This window comes from Choloepus didactylus, chromosome 7 (assembly GCF_015220235.1).
Source record: "Choloepus didactylus isolate mChoDid1 chromosome 7, mChoDid1.pri, whole genome shotgun sequence".
Classification (NCBI taxonomy): domain Eukaryota; kingdom Metazoa; phylum Chordata; class Mammalia; order Pilosa; family Megalonychidae; genus Choloepus; species Choloepus didactylus.
Window position 1 is genome coordinate 65,342,575 of NC_051313.1, and position 23,832 is coordinate 65,366,406.

General features: G+C 36.1%; 1 protein-coding gene across 3 annotated transcripts in view; it reads right to left on the reverse strand.

Moving 5' to 3' along the window:
- The window catches only part of ZNF292 (zinc finger protein 292), a 132,312-nt gene extending 110,459 nt beyond the window's left edge, over nt 1-21,853 (reverse strand). For 2 of the 3 annotated variants that reach the window (XM_037844872.1, XM_037844870.1), the window contains exons 1-2: nt 21,727-21,853; nt 21,298-21,494 (exon numbers count right to left, since the gene is read on the reverse strand). In XM_037844872.1, the coding sequence (XP_037700800.1) occupies nt 21,298-21,465 (168 nt within the window). In that variant the 5' untranslated portion in view covers nt 21,466-21,494; nt 21,727-21,853. Of the gene's footprint in view, nt 1-21,297; nt 21,568-21,726 lie in introns of those variants that run through there. The other variant, XM_037844871.1, reaches the window with a different exon arrangement.
- Nucleotides 21,854-23,832: the final 1,979 nt, after the last annotated feature.

A 23,832-nucleotide genomic window follows, 5' to 3' on the forward strand; every position in this document is an offset into this window, starting at 1 on the left:
AATAAAAGGGGCAATACAGCAAGAAGAAATAACAATCATAAATGTCTATGCACCCAATCAAGGTGCCACAAAATACATGAGAGAAACACTGGCAAAACTAAAGGAAGCAATTGATGTTTCCACAGTAATTGTGGGAGACTTCAACACATCACTCTCTCCTATAGATAGATCAACCAGACAGAAGACCAATAAGGAAATTGAAAACCTAAACAATCTGATAATTGAATTAGATTTAACAGACATATACAGGACATTACATCCCAAATCACCAGGATACACATACTTTTCTAGTGCTCACGGAACTTTCTCCAGAATAGATCATATGCTGGGACATAAAACAAGCCTCAATAAATTTAAAAAGATTGAAATTATTCAAAGCACATTCTCTGACCACAATGGAATACAATTAGAAGTCAATAACCATCAGAGACTTAGAAAATTCACAAATACCTGGAGGTTAAACAACACACTCCTAAACAATCAGTGGGTTAAAGAAGAAATAGCAAGAGAAATTGCTAAATATATAGAGACGAACGAAAATGAGAACACAACATACCAAAACTTATGGGATGCAGCAAAAGCAGTGCTAAGGGGGAAATTTATAGCACTAAACGCATATATTAAAAAGGAAGAAAGAGCCAAAATCAAAGAACTAATGGATCAACTGAAGAAGCTAGAAAATGAACAGCAAACCAATCCTAAACCAAGTAGAAGAAAAGAAATAACAAGGATTAAAGCAGAAATAAATGACATAGAGAACAAAAAAACAATAGAGAGGATAAATATCACCAAAAGTTGGTTCTTTGAGAAGATCAACAAGATTGACAAGCCCCTAGCTAGACTGACAAAATCAAAAAGAGAGAAGACCCATATAAACAAAATAATGAATGAAAAAGGTGACATAACTGCAGATCCTGAAGAAATTAAAAAAATTATAAGAGGATATTATGAACAACTGTATGGCAATAAACTGGACAATGTAGAAGAAATGGACAATTTCCTGGAAACATATGAACAACCTAGACTGACCAGAGAAGAAACAGAAGACCTCAACCAACCCATCACAAGCAAAGAGATCCAATCAGTCATCAAAAATCTTCCCACAAATAAATGCCCAGGGCCAGTTGGCTTCACAGGGGAATTCTACCAAACTTTCCAGAAAGAACTGACACCAATCTTACTCAAACTCTTTCAAAACATTGAAGAAAATGGAACACTACCTAACTCATTTTATGAAGCTAACATCAATCTAATACCAAAACCAGGCAAAGATGCTACAAAAAAGGAAAACTACCGGCCAATCTCCCTAATGAATATAGATGCAAAAATCCTCAACAAAATACTTACAAATCGAATCCAAAGACACATTAAAAAAATCATACACCATGACCAAGTGGGGTTCATTCCAGGCATGCAAGGATGGTTCAACATAAGAAAAACAATCAATGTATTACAACACATTAAAAATTCGAAAGGGAAAAATCAATTGATCATCTCAATAGATGCTGAAAAAGCATTTGACAAAATCCAACATCCGTTTTTGATAAAAACACTTCAAAAGGTAGGAATTGAAGGAAACTTCCTCAACATGATAAAGAGCATATATGAAAAACCCACAGCCAGCATAATACTCAATGGTGAGAGACTGAAAGCCTTCCCTCTAAGATCAGGAACAAGACAAGGATGCCCGCTGTCACCACTGTTATTCAACATTGTGCTGGAAGTGCTAGCCAGGGCAATCCGGCAAGACAAAGAAATAAAAGGCATCCAAATTGGAAAAGAAGAAGTAAAACTGTCATTGTTTGCAGACGATATGATCTTATATCTAGAAAACCCTGAGAAATCGACGATACAGCTACTAGAGCTAATAAACAAATTTAGCAAAGTAGCGGGATACAAGATTAATGCACATAAGTCAGTAATGTTTCTATATGCTAGAAATGAACAAACTGAAGAGACACTCAAGAAAAAGATACCATTTTCAATAGCAACTAAAAAAATCAAGTACCTAGGAATCAACTTAACCAAAGATGTAAAAGACCTATACAAAGAAAACTACATAACTCTACTAAAAGAAATAGAAGGGGACCTTAAAAGATGGAAAAATATTCCATGTTCATGGATAGGAAGGCTAAAAAAAAAAAAAAAAGTGGTTGTTTAAAGGCATATAACCCACAGAGTAGCACTACAAATACAAATAAGTGTTAGCATGATACATGTATAAGGTATGAAACTTGTACAAAGACTTAACAACAGAGTGTTATATGGGAAAACTACCTATTACATTATATAGACTATATTGAATAGGAATATCTTACCAGCACTACACTCACACTAGGGATGAATAATTAGCTGCTGATAAGAGCTCTGGGATGTTTTACGTTATGATAACTGTTTAAAATTGAGAGTGATGATGATTGTATAATTAAGTGAAGATAATGTGAGAAACTGTTTATCTTGGGACAGAATGTATATTATGTGAAATTAGGAACCACCTACTAAATAAATCAGGCCCTTGATCTTGAGGCTTGCTCTTGTGAAACTTAGGGCTGTAAATGGGAGGCTAAACTTTCCTATAATTTGCCTAAGAGGTACCTCCAAAGAACCTGTTTGGTGCTCAGATGTGGCCTTTCTCTCTCTAAGCCCAACTCGACAAATAAATTCATTAACCCCACCCCCAACCCAACAAGGGACATGACTCCCAGGGGAATGAATCTCCCTGGCAACGTGGGACATGACTCCCATGAATAAACCTGGCCCTGGCATCGGGGGACTGCAAATGCCCACTTAACCAAAAAGGGGAAAAGAAAGGTAACAAAATAAGGTTACAGTGGCTAAGATATCAAATACAGTTGACAGGCTATCCTGGAGGTTTCTCATATGCAAGCTCCAGCTAGATATCCCAAATGGCCACAGCATGCCATGCCCTTACCAACAGCAGTCCCTGAAATACCTAGGTCCCTACCTGAGATTCTATAAAAGATTCACTCACTAAGTTTCCCCTCTCAGAAACTTAAATCCACCAGCGTTCCTATGCCAGACAAGTCCTAAAACCCCGAGGCAACAGCCTCTTTAAGAACAACAATCAGATGCAGCCCCCTTCCCCATAATGTCAACACCCCCTTTCAATAGAAACAAGTTAAGAGTGGTCACTGCCTAGACACCCCTGAAGATCAAGAAAGTGATTAAACAAGAGGAAGGGGTAGCAACTGACAAGATAGGATTTAACAAAAGATTACGAATACTGAAACTTTGCATAAATATATATATATATTTTTGGATGCTAGGGTATTAGAATAGCTAGAACGAAATAAATGAAATGGTTCAACTGTAACCTACAATATTCTTTGAAATTTGCTCTATAACTTTTAGTTGAATTGTGCTTTGAAAGTTACCACCTTTCTGTATATAGCCTATATTTCACAATGAAAGAACTGAAACTGTGGAACTGTAATCCATAACATTTTTTGAAATTACCTATATAACTGCTGTTGAGATGTACTTTGAAAGTTAACACCTTTCTGTATATATGTTATATCTTACAATGATGGAAATAACTGAAATTGTGGAACCATAACCCGTGACATTCTTTGAAATTTGCTCTTTAACAAGCCTGTTAAATTGTATTTTGAAAGTTATCACTGTTATGTATATATGTTAAAGTGCACAATAAAAAACACATAGAAAAGTTGGATTATTACTTGTATTAATAACAGATCAAAAGTATGCTTTAAGTAAAATTATAAGAGCCATACTGTATCAACTGAAGGGGCCTTTTTAAACAATAACTTCTGAAGATATAGCATGCTTCAGTTTCAGGTTGCATTTTATCGCACAGGCCAGCCTTAGGGGCCAACCAGGAACTTAAAACAAACAAACAAACAAAAACATCTTTGATAGCAATTGTGATGGTTAGGTTCATGTGTCAACTTGGCCAGATAACGGTGCTCAGTAGTTTGGTCAAGCAAGCACTGGCCTAAGTGTTACTGAGGACAATTCATGGAATTATATAATCATTAAGTTGATTGCATCTATGGCTGATTACAGCTACAGTCAACTGAGGAGACTGCCTGTAGCAATGAGAGATGTTTCATCCCATCAGTGGAAAGAAGTAATGATTTCAGTGGTAAGAAGAGAGAATTTTCATCTCTACTTTGGCCTGCCAACTACTTCTGGGGAACTCAACAAAAACCTTCATCAGAGTTCCCAACCTGCAGCCTGCCCTACAGAATTTGGATTCATGAATCTCCACAGTTGTGCAAGATAATTTATATAACCTCATTAATATTTACAGATATCTCCTGTAGGTTCTGTTTCCCTAGAGAACCCTAACACAGCAATATATATCATAAATTATTTTCTTCTCCATTACTTTAATTATTACAAAGAACTCTATTTTCCTTTAGTTTAAGATGATTAGATTCAGCTCCTAATTACAGTCTTTCTCTAGGATATTCACCCCTTACTGAATCTCATCTGTCAATTAAAGACGAATAAAGAACTATTCTTTCAATTGCAGAAGAAAAATCCTATTTGTATCTTCACTGAAAAGCACTTTCTTCCTTCTCACAAATGTTCAATGTATATAGTAACTGTAACCTAAGCTTAAAAAAAAAAAATTGGCTCCTTCACAGAAAACATAATTTACTTTTTAAAATGTAGTTAAAATACTAACTAATGACTTATTCCATTGGGAAGATCATCAGGCTACAAAGCAAGAGCCACCACTGTCATCTTCAATAATTTCTCTACACCCAAAGTTGTCATAAATAATGAAGTTAAGGCAGTATGACCAGGGGGTAGGAAATACCTTCAAAGCTATATTCTAGTGTCCTACCCCATTTTTAAAAAATATTATTATTTATCTAGCGCAACATGCAGATTCATTACTTCTCTACTAGTTTAAAGTCTGCTGGATACAGCAAATTCAAGCAAATTTTACTACAGAATCAATAACCTGATGGTTACTTTCCTCTTTCAATTTCTGAACACATCTCTGACATTCAAATAATATTCTTATCAACCATTTTAAACATGTATCACAGCTTCACAGAAAAAGCTAGAACTAGGGTACACAAAAGCCAGAAGTGGAAGAGAGAACTTCAGTAAGCACTGAATTGAAAAAAAAAAAATCCCTGGGAATGAACATAGCATTAATAAAATGCTTTAGTCAACTATAGAGAAGTAACTGCAGATACATGGGAAATGTTATTTAAGATATTAGAAGAATCTCAAAATACCAGCAAAACTAGAGACTTTAATTACCCACAAGAATACTCAAATATGAAAATAATAATCACATTTAGATGTCTACAAATAGACTGTTTAATAAGTTCAGTAAATTAGGCACAGCAGGACTTCCCGAGTTTTGTATTAATATCTCAACATTCTTTTGTATCTCCCTGGCTTACCAGCCCTACATCTTCCAGGAGTATGGGTGTGCTTTTCTTTTAACCCAGCTTCCTATATGTGAAAATCTGAAAAAGATAATTCACATTACTGTCACTTGATAATTTATTCAAAAGGAAATGACTGGATGCAATTTTTTGAGTCACCACTTATGTTAATAACTTAATAGGATTTAAAAGTTTTGATTTTATGTTTCCTGATCATTTAAATTAAGGTACAACAGATATTTAACTGAGAAAACACACGTACACAATTACTCCACCCCCTCATCTCAACCAGTTTTGGGACCAATGACTTCTAAGGACCACTCCTGCATAGTAATAATCCCTCTAGAGTGAATGACTGCATTCACAACCATGGTATTTCATTTTTTAATATCAAAGCTAGTTTCCATGGACTAACAGATACCCAAATTTGCCATGTACTTGAGGGTTGGGAGAGGAAAGCACTGGTACTAATCTAAAGTTTTTATGTGAAAGGATAGTAAACTTAACTCTTTAACCCAAGGTTATGGTTATGGTCCAATCAAGTTATGGTCCAATCAAGAAACAAGAGATCCACATAGCAGTTTAAACAGGGAAACTCTGACATAAAGAATTGTAAAACACGTAAAGAGAACTCAAAAGAACACTCTAGGGCAGGGTAAAAGAACCCAAGGAAGGAACAAACTTTGGAAGACAGGCCCCTTCCCAAGACTAGAATTCAAACCTTGTTGGAGGTGTGGCTGTAACCCATCAGATGGTGAAATTCACTGAGTTGCTTGGGCCTAAGAGGCCAGTGGGTGAACACACAAAGAGTTATTTCCTTATTGTGAAATATACCATATAGACAAAAAGGTGGTAACTGTCAAATTACAATTAAACAACTAGCTATAGAACAAATTTCAAAGGATGCTACAAGTGACCTTTAAAGCAACAATTTTCTTCAGTGTAGTGAGAAGTAGAATCCAGACTGCAATGAAGGTAAAGAAATGAAGGAAAAAATATGGTACCTTTCCAAGAAGGCTGACAAAAAAACAAGAGTTAAAGAAAAATGTTAAGATAGAAAAGGGGTCAAAGGAGGAGGAAAATTTTGAAGACAGATAACCAACTAAGCAAAAAGATGAGAAAGACATGCTCAAGTTTATAGTCTAAAGGACAGGCGTGATGGAAAGAAAAACGATGAAACATAAGAAGTGGGAAGATGCTTAGACAGGCTGGAGATCAAGGACGTTGATGAAAAGATGCAGTTTGAAAAGGGAACAGCCATTTTTTCCCTGGAAGCCCACAGAGCATAACGAAAGACCCAGAGAACATGTGACATGAAGAAGAGTTGGGAAGCTGTACAAGATGGTCTAGGTATTCTCAATAAATTTTCGGAAACAATTAAATATTAGTATTGAGTATATTCATGGCACTGTTTATGCATAAGTTTCAATGTTATTTAATATTTACTGTTCCTCTGATAAGAGTACAATTATTGTTTTCATACTATCATTACACCAGTACTTCCAAAGAAATATAATTTATTTAAAATCTTCTTTACCAAAAATGACTTTATTTAAAGTGCCTTAGTACGTACAAGAATTAAAAGCACAATTAAAAGTCCTTAAAAATTAAATTAGAAATATGAAAAGTCCTCTGTGATGGCTTTATTATGTTCCTAAGACAAAAACATTCATTTTCTTTGGGAGAGCACAGGGAAGGAAGCAGTAGAATGAGGAAAAATGAGGAAAAATAAGAAAAAATACCTATCTCGGAAGAAAATATCAGAAGAGAACTACGTATGAACTCCCTTCACAAACTCTGGTAATAGTGCTATAATTTTCTGCATTACTACTTGTCAAACTGTACTGCAGAGTTAACACTTTAATGTAAGCAACTCTACTTTTCTCTGTTTTATGTATCAAGGTATTATTAGGTAAGACTTTGAGACAAAGGGAGTTCCACTACTTATTTTTTTAAGTGTGAAAATCACTGTCTAGATGACAAGACACTAAACACTGTTTTTATTGACACTAAAAGTAATGTATTTTTATGAAGCAAAATTTCTGATCTAGTCCTCTTAAATATATTAGAAATAGCTAACATTTACTGTGCACTTCTAGCATAATATGCAAAGCGCTCAACATATATTATGTCTTAAAAATCACAAGAGCTTTAAGGTAGATCCTATTATTAGCCTGCTGCCCCCCCCCCCAACTCCAGCCTAGTCTGCAGATGAGGACACAAAGAAAAGAAACAAGCCTGAAGTCTCACAGGAAGTGCCCATGTAAAAACTGAAATCACAGAAGAAAATCTATACTTTTAGTTACTATTTCATAATAGTTTATCTCTTACCCCCAGCCTCTCAAATTCCAGATTTAAATTTCTGGACAAAGAAAAGGTTTCAAATATAAAGCCAATAATCTTCTGGCACATTCACATACAGCAACTCATTTTCCTCTCAAAGACAAATGCATCTTTCATAAATTATTATAAAATCTAAATTTCCCTTCTCTAAAATGTAGACTTCAAATAAGTTTATAAATCAGTAACTTAACATTTTTCAAAGTTATAATAGATAGTAGAAAACTTCAAAAATAATGGACTTATTAATGTTTTAAAATTATGCTAAGTCATTATCATACATAAAACATCAAAGGTGTTTCCAAAGAAGTCTTAAATGTAAATGAAAATGCTATCTTAAAATTCAACAATCATTTTAAATAACTATGGCTTTGATCAATTCCCTTTAACAACAACAACAAAAAAGGTCTGTATTATCTCCATCTTAAAAATAAAGAAACAAGAGTTGTAAGTGCCATACCAAGGTTCACAATAAAACAACAGTGTGTAAATTAGGACCACTGCTCTGAGAATTCCAAGGCTTTAATTCACAATATCTAATGAGCTGTCAAACAAAGTATATAGGAAAGAAAGAATCTGTTGATAATGTAATGGTTTTTCTCAAGTAAAACAAGAAATATATACTAAGCCTGACTCATTTCTTGCCAACACAGTTAATTTTACATACTAGGGTCAATCCTTAATTTACTAAAGAAAGCAGTAGGTATGACACAAGCATTTAGAAATGCTTCCTATACAATTTCTTCATGCTGCTGACGAACTTCTTGGTCAATTTGTTCCAGGACACAAATTTTATTCATAAGATTATTTTATGTAATTTACAAAATCCTAATTTAGGCAGGCAAAATGTTTTTAAAATGTTTTCCCTAATAGAGGTTTAAAATAAAGTTACACACAGATGGACTTATACAAATAAATCAAGCTAAGCCCCAGATTCAAACCACTGAAGCATCAATTCTTTTAATAAGTATTTTATTAAACCTTATGTTTTATTCTTTTCAAACAAAATAACTTTCTGAAAGTGTTGTTTACAAAATTAAGAATAAAAATTTACTTTTTACAGAAAATAAATTCACAAAAATATTAAGGCTTGTGAGTTTTTCATGTTGACTATTTCCTATCATATTTCCAAAAAATAGGGAAGGATCAAGAACACATGCTTGTTTTTCCAAAAATGACTGTACATGTTTATACAGAGAAATAGGTAATGTAAGCTATTTATTTTCAGTAAATAAGAATTCTAGGTGGCTAGTTTTGATGATAATGACTCATCTAAAAGTAGCACAAAATCATCCCTAGTTACTAGAAATAATTTACTCTCAATAACACACATATTTCCTTCAATTAACTTTGGTAAATCAAAATTGCTGTAAAACATAATTTAAATATTTGATATATGACAGCTTTCTGATCTCTCTATAAAAACTGACTGGGAAAGGGACTGAGTCACTTATCAATTATTTCTTTTAAATTTAATTTCCTCTTTCTAAATACAATACCTGTCTCTAGGAATTATGAAGCTAATAAATAGCATCACGTTTTATGTCAGTCATCAATAAAGATGCCAGGCATTCCACAAGAAAAATTTTCCAGATAGATCATATTTTTTAAAGCATTGTTTAGTTTCAGCCATTTAACCCAACACCCAGCTGTCCTCAAGGAACACCTAATAAAATTCAACATTTTCTGATAACTCAAGGTTATAATGAACAAATATTATACAGTAATGATGGGGTACTAGGATGCAATTTGGGTAAACTGAAGTGTTTAAACAGACTAAATGGTTTTTGAAGCCTATGATCTCAAGGTCTTTGGAGTAAACAATTTATTGTTGGTAAAGCATTTAACAGGGCCTGTTTTTGAACATTAATTGTTTTCCTCTTTAATCTGCTTGGTCTTGCCTCTAAATCCAAGCTTCACCCCATTTGCAGATTGTGGAAATTAGGAAACCAAATTTCTTATCATTGTATATGTAAAATAACTACTGATTTTAGACAATAATCTCAATGAAGGCGAGAGAGCCTTCAGCCTGAAATAATGCAGAAGTTTAAGAACGAATTTCATTCTGCTTTTACTGCTAAAGACTATACTCCAGATAACCACATTTGCTTTAATTCTGAATGCCAGTTGAACAGAATATTTCTATATTGAGGATTTTAGCCAAATGCTAATTTTCTCTCTATGTGAAATAAGAATCTGGTAAGTGATCGATTTTTTTTATTAGAGCAGTTGTAGGTTTATAGAAAAATCATGCTGAAAGCAGAGTACCCATATGACCCCCTCTCACATGCAGTTTTCCCTAAGATTTTGTGTAAGTGTGACACCTTTGATGAAACAATGTTATAATTAATATTAATTATAATGTTATTAATTAATTGTTATTATAACAACATTATTAATTATAGCTCATATTTAATACTAGGGTGCACTCTGTGTTGTTGAAGTCCATAGTTTTATTTATTTTTTTATTCTGGTAACATATAAAACCCTAAAATTTCTCATTTTATCCACTTTCAAATACACAATTCAGTAGCATTAGTTACATTTGCAACGTTATGCCTCCATCACCACCAACCATTGCCAAAACTTCTCCATCACCCCAAACAGAAACTACATATGAATCAAGCATTAACTCCCCACCCCCTACCCTTGCCCAGCACCTGGTAACCTGTATTTTAGTATCAGACTTCATGAATTTGCAAATTCTACTTATTTGATATAGGTGAGATCATATTTGTCCTTTTGTGTCTGGCTTATTTTGCTCAACATGGTGTCTTCAAGGTTCATCCATGTTGTAGCATGCATCAAAACTGCATTACTTCTTAAGGCCAAATAATACTCCATTGTATGTATGTATCACATTTTTTTATCCATTCATCTGTTGATAGACACTAGGGCTGCATCTGCCTTCAGCAACTGTGAATAATGAATATCTGTTTGAGTTACTGCTTTCAATTCCTTTGTGTATATACTTGTAAGTAGGATTGCTGGGTCATATGATTACTCTATACTTAACTTACCCAGGAACTGCCAAACTTTGCACAGTAGCTATGCCATTTCACATTCCCACCAACAATATACAAGGGTTCCTACTTGTCCACATCTTCTCCAACACTTGTTTTCCATTTTTTAATAGTAGCTATTCTAATGGGTACCAAATAGTACCCCACTGTGGTTTTGATTAATAATTTAAATTTTACTTGCCAAAACACTTTATGTGAATCAACCAAGAATTCCTACACAACCTTAGTTCAAATTATTCTTTAACTGCATAAAGTGCTGCGAAATATATCTGACAAACATGGTTCTTTCTCTAGTCTCATAATCTCATGAATGTTACGGAAAAACTAAATGTACCAACCTTCCAGCAAGGCTGTCATAAAAACAAGATTTAAGAGTAGTTTTACTTTAAGGGAAGAACTTGTACTGAGAAAAAAAGATCAAAGATTTCAGGGTTGCCTTCCTAAATTTAACTTTTGAAAAATTTCTACTGAATTACAAGCTAATTTTTCCCATGTAAGTAATACAGTGTCTAACACAAGCACCAAATAACTGTCAATGGAATAAATGACAAATATTTATTTCTTCCTGCCTCCTCAATCTACTTTCCAGTTAAAAGGGGGGGAGGGGGTAGAGAAGATATGACCAGTAGTATCAGTAGTACAACCTATTCAGGAAGAGCTGAGTAATTCTTTAACAACCACAGTATACTGGAGAAACAGGCAGCAAAAGTGTATTGAATTTGCACCTGGATTCAAACCACATAGTAACTCTGGGAACTTGGGCAAATCAAAATTTACAGTGTTAGTATTTGAGGAAAAACTCAAATACTGAGAAGTCACTACATTCAATGCATGATACAGAACTCAAAATCTACCTGAGGACACAGTGTACAAACAGCTGTCAAGCTAAACTTTAGGAATATCAAACAATATAGAAATAAGGCAACAGATGCAGATGGTGACCCAATATAACACAGATAAATGACAGAAATATCTCTACAGGCATATGCTGACTAAAGATGGTGTTCTTGGTAAGAGCGATCATTCTGGGCTTTAAGGTACAAGTCAAATTGAGGAGAATGACTCAAGAGCCATATCACGTGTTTATAGTGTCTCCCTATGTCCCCTGTGTTAGTGATGAAAGACACCATGTTACATGTTTTCATCACTATCTCAACCACCCCATATGAGGTATGTATTATCATCCCCTCCCCCCAGTCTTATTTCTTCAGACAAAGCACGACTTGTATCTCGCCCAGATTGTAGGGGAGCTCATGTTTGAACTCAAAGCTGTTTGGCTTTCCACTATTATAACACTGCTCCTCTAAGCAAAGTCACAAAAGCATTAAAATGAATAGCTGTACTTGTGAAAAATGAATACACCAATTTCAACAGAGCAGAAAGTTCTTGTAGGAGAGCAGTGAAAGGCAAGGCTGACAAAAGTAAACAAGCAATAGAAGGAGACTTAAATTTGGATTTTATCCTACATACCAGTATTTCTCAAATTGGGTTCCATGAACTAAAATTGGGTTTCATGCATTCACTATAAGAAAATTAAAACTGTGTTTTAATTTTGAAGAGTCTCTTAAATAAAATATAAGAATGTTCTGGATCATCTAGACTAGAAAGTCACCTTGTAACTCAAGGACTGGCCTGCCTGTCTTTGTGCTTACTACTGAACTGGAGCTTGACAATCCCCTAAAGCAGTGTTTTTCAAACTGTTGGCCATGATCTGTTAGTGGGTCATAAAATCAAGACCAACTTTTTAAAATAAATGAAAAGAGAATGCATTTCACATAGTAAGAGTAAATATTGTTTTGTGACAATTTTCAGTGTGACCATTCAGTAGCAAAGTAAAAAAAGTTACATCTTACTATGAGCTGAGATAAAAAAACAAAACAAAACAAAACAAAAAACAACCTTGGAACTCTAACTGTAATCTACAGACTCAATCTCATGGGTTTCTGCAAATTCTTAAATTTGAGAAACACCTACAAGCAATGTACCACCACTGAGGTAGGAGAATATGATCAAAGCAGGACTTGGAAAACTTCACAAATTGAAAGGAAAGTTAAAAGGAAGTTCATCGGTTAAGAGAAAAGAAGGTCTCGGATTAGGACAAGAACTATGATGCTATTATTAGACTATAAAAGTAGACACAATACAAAACACCAAATTCAAACCAGATTTAGGTAGTAAAGATCATTCCACAACTTTTCTGACGCCCCAGTGACGGTGGTGGAATGCCCTTCTTCCATTTCGAGACTGAGACTAGAAAACAGGAATGGAAATATCTTTTGTCAACCTAAGTTAAGAAAAGGGGCAGTCAGATGTGCTTTGATTACAGAAGATGAGTGATAAGAAAAGAAAGCAGAGGCAAAACTGTAAAGAGAATTTTAAATTTGACCCATAAAAGTGCCCATAATTACAGTGGGCAATGAAAGGAAATGGGATATGTGGTAGATTGTTATATAAAAGGTGTGTAAAGAATCACACCTCCCAGTACTCATGCCCTTGTGTGGTCCCCTCCCCACAATGAGACTGGGCTTAATCATGCGACTTGCTGTAGCTGAAGGAATACCAGCAAACATGATACTAGCAGAGGCTTGAGGGCACTTGTGCTACAGGACTTGCTTTCTCTTGCTCCAATGTGAATAAACCCAGGCTAGCTTATTACAGGATGAGAAACCACGTGGAGCAGAGATAAAGACAACCCAAGTGAGTACCTTAGACCAACTTGCCAGAAAACCACTAGACACATGAGTCCATCTGGGACCACTCAGCCCCAAACAATCTGCCAGGTGAATGCAGAACCACCCAGTAGACCCACAGACTTGTGAGCAACAATAAAAACGGTTGTTCTTTTTAAAGCCACTAGTTTCAGATAGTTTGTTACACAGCAAAATAACTGATACAGGATACTTCAAGAAGACCTAGGATGGTAACATTCTGAATTTAATTTTTATTTCAATGTCCCAATCTTGGAAGGATGAGGTTTTCTGGCATCTCATCTTTACATAATGTACACTTTCAAGAACAAATTAAACTCTTATTTCTAAATTCTGAGAAGCTGTGCTCTTTGTGTATAACCTGGTAGTTCCCTGGAAATTTGGGTATCCATGTGACACCCTAAACTGAGAGCTGAAATTCAGCAGCTCTGTAAGTCAGTAATACTCCATTAAGCAACTCTTTAAGAAGCTGAAAAACAGATCAGGCTACAATTAGAGGTATGGATGAAACAGACTTGGTTAGAACTAGAAAACAGAGTAAAGGATGATATTGACTGTATTTTAAAACTCCAACTTCTGTATAAAACCAAAGGAAAAGAGATTTATTTGGTACAAAATTTATATTTTCTGTATCACACTACCTAATTTAACCTGTCTGGTAAGTTCACTTAAACATCGTAATTACATGGAACCTAGAATAGAGGATGAGTTCTTGTTACTCTCTACAGGCTAATATAATACCCTAATACATCCCAGAATATTTTGGGCAGAAAATAAAAAAGTATTTGTAAGTCCACTTGAGGGACCAGGGGAAAATGTGGAACTATTAAAATTCCCCACTGGGAGAATTCTTGCTATTTTCTTAAGCAATGGAGTCTCTCAATTTGGTATGCCAAGGCCTTAACCTGGAGGCTTGCCTTATGAAACTTCTCTCTCCAATATCAAAACTAAGCCTACTTAAAACTATGCCTAAGAGTCACCCCCAGAAAACCTCTTTGTTTGCTCAGATGTGGCCTCTCTCTCAGTCAACTCTGCAAATTAACTCACTACCCTCCCCACTATGTGGGACATGACTCCCAGGGATGAAACTGGCCCTGGCATGATGGCATTAAGAATGCCTTTTTGACCAAAAGGGGGAAAAGAAATGTAACAAAATAAAGTTTCAGTGGCTAAGAGATTTCACATAAAGTTGAGAGGTCATTCTGCTTTATACAGATATTCCTTTTTAGTGTCTAGTATATTAGAATAGCTAGAAGGAAGTACCTGACTGAGACTGTTGAATTGTAATGCAGCAGCCCTGATTCTCAATGATGATTTTATAATCATAGAGCTTTTATTGTGGGACCGTGTAATTGTGAAAACCTTGGGACTGGTACTCCCTTTATTCAGTGTATGGGTAGATGCGCAACAAAATAAAGACCAAAAAAATATAAATAATAATGGGGGGTTAAGGGTATGGGATGTTTGCGTGTTCTTTTTTCTATTTTGGGGGGAGTAATGAAAATGTTCTTAAATTGATGAATACGCAACTGTATGACGACACTGTGAGCCACTGATTGTATATCTTGGATGGATTATATGGTGTGTGAATAAATCTCAACAAAATTGCATTAGAAAAAAAAGAACAAATTAAAACACCTTGGTTTGGCATCCTAAACCCAATCATTTGACCAGTTTCAATCTATCTTTTCTAACTCATTTTTCTCCAAGATGCAAAATGGTCTCCTCACTATTCCCTGAAGAGTTTGAACAGTTGTTCCATTCCTCTGAGTTTTTATTCTCAACATTCCTACTTCTCTTTGGTTATCCAAATCCCCTCTTCACAATCCAAAATCTTTTCCTGCTCAATTTTTAGCTAAATTAAGTAGTTTCAAAATGCTATTCCTCTTAATTCATATTTTGCTTACTGTACTTATCACTAGACACTTAACTATCTTAAATTGTTGCTTAACCATTAACATATACACCAAATTTTGTAAGCTCTTTAAGCGCAGAGATCCACTCCCTAGTTCTCCATGGATCTTAGAGCTCCCACATAAGAGAAATTTAAATATTTGATTAAAATAAATTTTAAAAAAAGACATGTAACTGAACTTTAACAAGTTGGTCTTGGCTAAATATATGTACTCAGAGATCATTAATTTTTTTTAAAACGTAAAGTTAAGAGAAAAAAAGTAACATTTTTTCTTCTGACCTGCACTGTGCAGCCCTCAATGCCAAAAAAAAAAAAAAAAAAAAACAGTGAATCAAGAAGCTCTTCTGGAAAACAACCCAGTAGTTACAAGTTGCATGGGCTATTTGCCAAATACATTCATGAAAAGCAAACCTTCCATTTTGTAAATATAAGCAACTAACATATTTCAATTCAAGATTGGTTAACCTTTTAAACTGGATTTATCCGTGACAATTGAGAAAAATAAGGAAATCTCTCATCTTTGATAGAATCTCAAGGAAAATAAGAACTGCAGCAGTTTCACAGTTAAGAGCATATGTTTAAAAAATGCTTGGTTTTGCAACTTAGTCATATAAAATAATATGAAGGGTAACTGCAGAATTTATCTTCTTTTCCCCATTTTTTTAGGACCAAGAAGGGCCAAAAAAGAGGCAAACTGGGAAGTTTTCTCCTTTGCTAAAGCTGATATAAGCATATTCTAGACAGTGAAATTAATACATCCAGCATGCAATACTAATTATGAATAACTGAAAAAGTATTTCCCATGAGCATTATCTGAACTTTTAAAATTTAAATGACTTATTACTCCCTCAATACCTAAAGTAATTATCACTGATTAACAAGTAAGCCATTTTTTCTTATGAATTGAAGAAATGTCCTAGAAATTAACTTAAGATAGCTTCTAACAGTCAAAAGAAAAAAAATCTGTTTTTCTTTTAAGGAAAATGCTTAAGCATTCTCAAAACTTTTAGCCACTACAATTAAAGATAAACTAAACAAATAGATAAAGAACAAAAGAATCAACTTGTATGAAACTGATGAAACAGAAATACACAAAGAAATGTTTTAAACACACAATTCAAATACTCAGTAGCTCTCCTCACAGTTTTAATTTGAGTTTCATTTCTTATATTACAATAAGGCACTCACAAATTAAGGTATTAAAGTCTAGCTCAAATCCTACCTCCTCAAGGAATTTTCCTGATACTCTAGCCTAAAGTGCTTACTACCTACCCTGAACCATTCATTGAAATCACTATCCATAAAATTAATCTATTCCCCTAAATATCCACCAATAATTAACTGATTAGCCACAGATTGAAATTATTATATGGATACAAGTATAAAGTCATAGATTTACATGTGCAGCTATGGCACAATCTCAAAAATACATTTTTAAGTGAAGATGAAGTGTAGAGTATGCTCTTAAAAAAAAAAGAGACCAAACATAATTCTGGAAAGATACATGAAAACTAGTACATGATTTCCTTTGTGGAAGGAGACTGGAAGTCTAGTGTAGGAAGGAGATCAATTTTTCTTTGTATGCCCTTCTCAGTGTTTGATTTATCATTTCAATTTTCTACCTTTTCAATTAAAAAAGTTTTAAAAATAAAACTAATTTGTTAGTAATCTTTTGGCAGCTCTTCAATTATTTTGAAGTGATATTTAAATCTTACCGTATTAGTTATATCCTACTATAGTTTCATGCATCTTATTATATCCCCTGCAGCAATTAAACCTGGTCCTTGCATATAAATACTTACAGAATTTCAATTATATCAAAAGGTCAAATTTCTGCTTTAATTAGGACAATCAAGTATGCTTAATTTGCTCTTCTCTTTAACCTAGTAAAAGTCAATTGTTTTACTAATTGTTTAAGTAATTGCTTGTAATATCTGCTAAGAAGCAGAAATTTTCTTGACTTCTCATGCTCAGTATGAATTATATTTAAATATAGTTGAAGATCATTTACCTGAACTTATTCAGAATACTACTTTTCTGGAGTTTAGATATCTTAAGATGAAGAAAGCATAATGACTAAAAATATAACCTTCTGAATATATTTTCTTTCTATTCAATGCTTCTTATAAGAGCACTATAGGTATTTATGCGAGACAAATTTCCATAGTGTGAGACTGTCTTGATCACTTTAGAAAATTTAGCATCCTTGGCCCAGAGGCACTAAATCCCAGGTCACTTCAACAACCAAAAATAACTGAGCCCATATATTTCCAAATGTCCTCAAAGGGAAAACCGAGAGCTCAAAAGTACTGCATCCAGTTAAGAAGTGCTGTTTATATGTAATTAAGTAATGAAATATATATATTTCCACAACTGTAATTCAATTCTTTAAGACAACTGTCAGCCACCAGAAAATAAATGACCAATAACAGTCACAACTCATGTATAATCAACGTTATCCAGTCCAGTATATAATGCTGTCAGCACAGACCACACCCCAACATCATTCTTCACCTGTATCACAATAGCTTAATTCTTAAAATAGATGACTTTTAAAATTCTTTTAGAACAACTCCTTTGTTAGGATACTTCTGTATTTAAACTCCCAAATAAATATCCTTCCATTGTACTGCACTCATCTCAGAAAAAATAGTTAAATCACAGTTTACTATAATTATCTGTCTAACTTTCCCCAGACTTCATGTTCCCTGAAGCTGGGAACCATGATCATGGCTGCCTGGCCCACAATCACTATTAAATAAAAATACTGAATGTATGAATACTGAATGACTGAATCTAATACCACAACTAGTCCAGGAGCTTCCGTGACCATTTTTTTCACATAAACAATGATCCTGAAACAAATAAATATAAGAAAATATTTCTGATTATCCTATATTCTTATTTTAAGTTTATTTTAAGAAAATCAATGTTAAGCGTTGACTACATTACCCCGCTTAAAGCTAATTTTTGAAAGTTATAAAGAAATAAGATTTATGACGGGGCTCATATTTGTCCATCCTCTACCCCCTTGCCTCCCTCTACTTAAGCTTTAAGCAAATGTTCATTTAAATAAGCAAAGGAGAGTATGCTTCCAGGAAGCAAGCCAATAAAAAGAGTAAAAGAATACTGTTAACAGTAAGAGAAACGCATGTAATGTCTTTCTACTTTACATCTCAGACCTCAAGAAATCTGTTACTATCCTATCTCATTCAAAAAGAAGGAAGATAACTAAACTAAGAATTGTAAGCAATTTCTACTTTTGTGGGTTCCACTACATTCTCCAGAGCCACACCTTTTGCTAAGGTAAACCTTCAGAATATAAACTAGTCCATTTTTTCCATAAATACAACAATGAGAATTATATAAGCACTGTGTATCAACACTTATAATGAATACAATATTAATTCTAAAGTCCAATTATTATTTTTCATTGCCTTCTTGAAGAAAGTGAATATCCCAGGAAAAACTTAGAAAAAATGTTAGATATCAAGGCATAATTTTCAGCTCCTAGCATTTCTAGCACTGTGCTTATACCGCTCCAATAAATTCTATAATGTTCCTAGTATTTCTAGCACTGTATTTATATTGCTCCAATAAATTCTTTAATTGTTAACCACTGCTTTGCTCAACTTATCAAAATGCTAGGAAGTAATGGCTAGGATACAATCTTAAGGTAACAGTTATGTTTCAAGTTACCTTCCATCTGACAGGTTCATTAAAACAAAGAGGTTACATTGTTTTTTTTTTTTGAAACAATCTAGAAAATATTCTAGAGGAAAACAAACATCAGTTATACTCTGTATCTATTCAAATAATAGAGATACTTTTCACTGCATTTAAATTATTGTGGAATTATAGTGCAAGCCTATTTTATTGTTTTTGAAATTGACAATCACAGTATTTGTTTCCTTATGATCTGCTGTCTTGTGTCAGTAATACCAGTCAATAAAAACAATTACGTGTGGTAAAAGACTAATCACTTAATAAAAGCAATACTGGAAATTACTTTCATGCTGATAAAAGAGTGCTGTTTCATCCATTAAAAAATATTTTAAGTGATAACTTTATGATGTCACACTCCCTAGAAAAAAGTACAGCTTGCATGAGATTTCTTTTTCCCTAGAATTATTACTCCTGCTGACAAATATCACTAGCCAAGAGAATTTACAGTAGTCTTAAACACATAACTGGACACATCAGGTGAAAAATATCAGCCAAGTCAGACTTCAGTATTTTTGACTTATTAAAGAACTGAACTTACTTATGAATGAAAGACTTCCTATCATCAGTATGTTACTAAAATAATTCTTTACAGAATAAACCTTTATTTTTAAAAGAATGAGTAGGCACTTCCCGGGTACTGATATCGGCAAATTTAAATAATTCTTTAAAGGTAGGATGCAATAATTTCTAATTTTTACATAATTTTTACATAATTTCTAATTTTTACCACAGGTATTCATCAGGCCTATGTTACCTTAAATGGAGAACTATTACATTGCATATATTCCTAAACAAGTCACAAGTCGCTCTCATAGTTTTTTTTTTTTTAATTCGTGACAACAAAGTGCAGAAAACAATGGCTTTTTTGTATGTGATCAAGCATCCCTAATCTTATAAAGGAAAAATCTCAGAACTTGGGGGCAAAAATAAGCGAAAATGAAATCTACACCGAAAACACTAAAATGGTCCAACATTGTTTGACCTTAAATTCAATGTGCAAAACAAATTCTCTATGATACATTTCCAAGTTAGCTCTAAATCTGACTGATATGAATTGTGTTTTTTTTCCTTCTTAAATTAAGACGACACTCTAACCAAAACCTTCATCATACTTACCAGCAGCACCCTTAAATTTCAAACGTTAACTAGAAGGTTTGGAATTAACTCCAAATGTAGACTCAAATTCATTAGCAGACAGTGTTATTAACGTTCTCAATCCTAGTTAGAAAGCAGTTACTGGAAAGCAGTGTCCTTGGGCAAGAAAAGGATGGAAACGTCTGAAACTGACCAGAGCAGAGGTTAACATGAATGTTAGTCTTCTCCACTTCACCAGGAGGCCAAATAAAGAAGCCTCCAAGAAATCGAGGGGAGGGGGAGACAGAGGACGAGAAAATAGTACTCGTCGAAGGGTGAAAGCAACGAGAAGCGGACTCTGGATAAACCGCCCCAAAAGGACGTTCGACCCTAAGATACAAGAACAGTGACAGCTCCCCTCCGCCGAGGAGAGCAATCTTTACCAAGCAAGCGGTGTACCAGGCAAGCAAAGGACACCCTCTTCCTCCCCCAACGCTCCAATGTCTCGCCCAGCTAGACTGGGTCGGCGGGGACTGCTCCTCCGAACATCAACAAAGGCCCCAACAGTCGTAAGGCGAAACTCGAATAACAAAGGCCCAGAAACAGCAAGGACGGGGCCAGGGGCGGGACGGAAGAAAGCAAGCAGAGGCAAAAGGAATCAAACCAGTGGGGGCGGAGGTCCGTCGGAGTGGGAAATACAGACGCAGAGACGGGGGGCGCGGTAATCCCTAGAGCACAATAAGAGGAGAAGAAAGACGACCTGTCCTCCATTCCCCACCTTAGCCTCTCCCACCGTCGGAGAGGGTTCCAGTCCTCGCCGCCTATATCTTCTCAGCCGCGGGGACCGCGCAGTCCCGAGTTCGGGGAAGGAAAGGGGAGGGGGGTGCTTTCCGCCCAGACCACAACTCCCTTCCCCCAGGCCGGGAGCTGCCTACAACAAGCACCACAACCGCAGCCACACAAAGGCGCCTTCCTCGTATTCCCCGCTCCCGCCTGGGCGGCGGCGCCGACGATGCCAAGGCAGAGGGCGACCACCGCTCGACCGCCTGGCGCTCGTTCTCCCTCTTCACCCTGTAGCTGGGGAAAAGGGGGAGGGGACCCCGAGGCGCCCTCACCTGGCACAGCTGCTGACAGTACTCAGTGGCCGCTTCCACGGCCGGTACCCGGCTCTCCCGCAGCTGTCGCTCCAGCTCCTGAAGCCGCTCGCCCAGTCGCTGCAGCTCAGCGGCGCAGCCGCCTCCTCCGCGGCTCAACCTCTCTTGCTCGGCCTCCTCGTCCGCCATCTTCACACCCCGCTCCGTCGCGTACGCACCTGGGTCACGTGATAACACAATGCCACGTTCGGTGGGGTCACGTGTCCGGCGCGCTTGCACGCCGCCGAGCACGTACAAAGGGCCCGATGGGGAGGATGGCGGTGGGGAAGGGGGGGGGTCGGGGGTTGATGGTGGTGGTGTCGCGGGCGAGAGCGAACCCGAGGGAAGTGAAGGGAAGGGGAATGGAGAAGGGCGGGGTTGGGGCGGAGTGGAGAACCGTGGTGTACTTACCCGGGGTGGGAAGTGGGCGGGAAGTGGGTAGCAAGCGGCCGAATGGGGCGGGACGGTCGAGGCCTGCTCTCGGTCACGTGGGCGCCCCGACGGGGTAAAGCTTGGGGAGAGGCTGTCGTCTTGAGCGTCCTGAGCCTGGCTTGGGCTTCGCCAGTCCCCGAAGTCTTGTACGGACATATGTCCCAGTCTCCCAAAAGGACAGAAGAGAGAGCCCTGGGTAGCCTGGTAACTGCATTTGGAGTCGACTTTTAGGCAAGTCCCAGGTAGGGGGAAAGGGAGACTGTAAAACCCACCCATGGACCACAGGCGTGAGAACCAAAGTGGTACTATGAACTGTCAGAATTGTCTCCAACTTCTCACCAGGCGGGGGAGGAGGGATCTAGTGAGTGAGATACCAGATCTCATCCCACTAGGACCTCCTTAGAAGGCCTCTCCCCCTAGAAACAGAATTTCTAGCGGGTGGAAGCAACGAGGAAAAATAACAATTGGGTTGGAAGAGGAGGTTGTTCAAGTACTCAATCTGGAGAACGAAGCAAACTCTACTTAGGAAATGCAACGGTTTAAAAGAACTCAAACATGCTATGAAATTGTGGACGTTGTGACCAGATGATTTTTAAAACATGAAAACATTTGTAGAATAAGTGAAAGCCAAGTAATCTGTTTTTCCATGGTTTAAGACTCTCCTACACAGTACAGAAATCACCATCGCTGAAAATAGGCAATACATGAAAGCTCTTGAAAAGAAAGTAGGTCAAGAAAAAACAGCAATAAGAACTCCGTTAAAAATTGCAATGGAGGGAGGGAACTTGATGCTAAAACAAAAACAAGTTTGATGAGAGAGATAAATATCAATAGCATTTTTTCTTGGTGCTACAAATGCAGGTGGCATTCTGAACCATATTTTATTAACAACCTGGAAGGAATGAATACTCTGCATTTGCACGAACGAGTAGAAGAGGTACTACAAAAATCCAAGTGCTAATCTTCAAGTTCAGAAAACTAATATTTTGTAATAGTAGAGATTTAGACAACAAAAGGGCTTGTCTTTCTTACAACTGAAGGGGCTACAGAAGTTCAAAAATGATATTGATGAGGCACTTAGTATTTTCGTAATATCTGAAAAGAAGAATATTTCTCTAATATAGGCATCTAGAATGAAAAGAATTCCCATGTGTGCGGCATCCTTTTCTAGAAATTTCTAGTATTAATAAGAAAGTGTTCTGGATAGTATGTTGTCCAGAATGAATGTTCTGTGATACATCAGTGGTAGTGATGTTTTTAAAATGCCTGTATATAACATAAGTGGGCACAACTGAACCCCTTATGAAAAAAAATATTGGCTAAAATATTAGAACAACATATGTGTTCCACATTACATAGTAAACCAACACGGCAGGATTTTCAAGTACTTATCTACAGAAGAGGCTGTGGAGTACATTCAAAGGCTAGGGAGAGAGGATGTAATAGTATCACTAAATGCTGAAAGGTCAACAATGCAGCTAATGAATGTTAAATAATTGCAACCCACTTCCTCAAGTGATGTATTTTAGATATCCAAACTCAGTTTCTCCAATTTATTTTATCTTAGAATCCTGTTCAGTGAAAACCTGAAAACTGAGAAACATGAAATTAGCCAAAAATGCCAGTAAATCCAAGCACAGATATGGTATAGAAGGTTACCAAAGCTCATTTTCACTTCAAGTCTATTGGCCCACGCCATGCCTAATCTATAGAAAGTAAGAAAAAAAGAGGGAAGGAGGAGGAAAGAAATATATCTAAATGTTAACTTTTAAAAAATAGCTTGAAAATGTAGGTTACCACTCTCCCCTCCAAGATACCATGATAACCCTCAAACTAAGGGGACTTGATTAACAAAATGATTTTGGACACTATTACTGTCTGGCAAATGTTCCTCAGCATGGAAGGCCATGTCCCTCATTTTTAGTTTGTTTTTTTAAGCCTTACCTCCCCATTCCTCCACTCCTTCTCTCTTACATATATACTCCAGTGTTTAGCACCTACTGGAAATATAATCATTTTTTCAATATATAATATTTTTCAGCAGGCACTGTGCTTGGTTTAGGGAAATCAGTGATGAATAAAAAC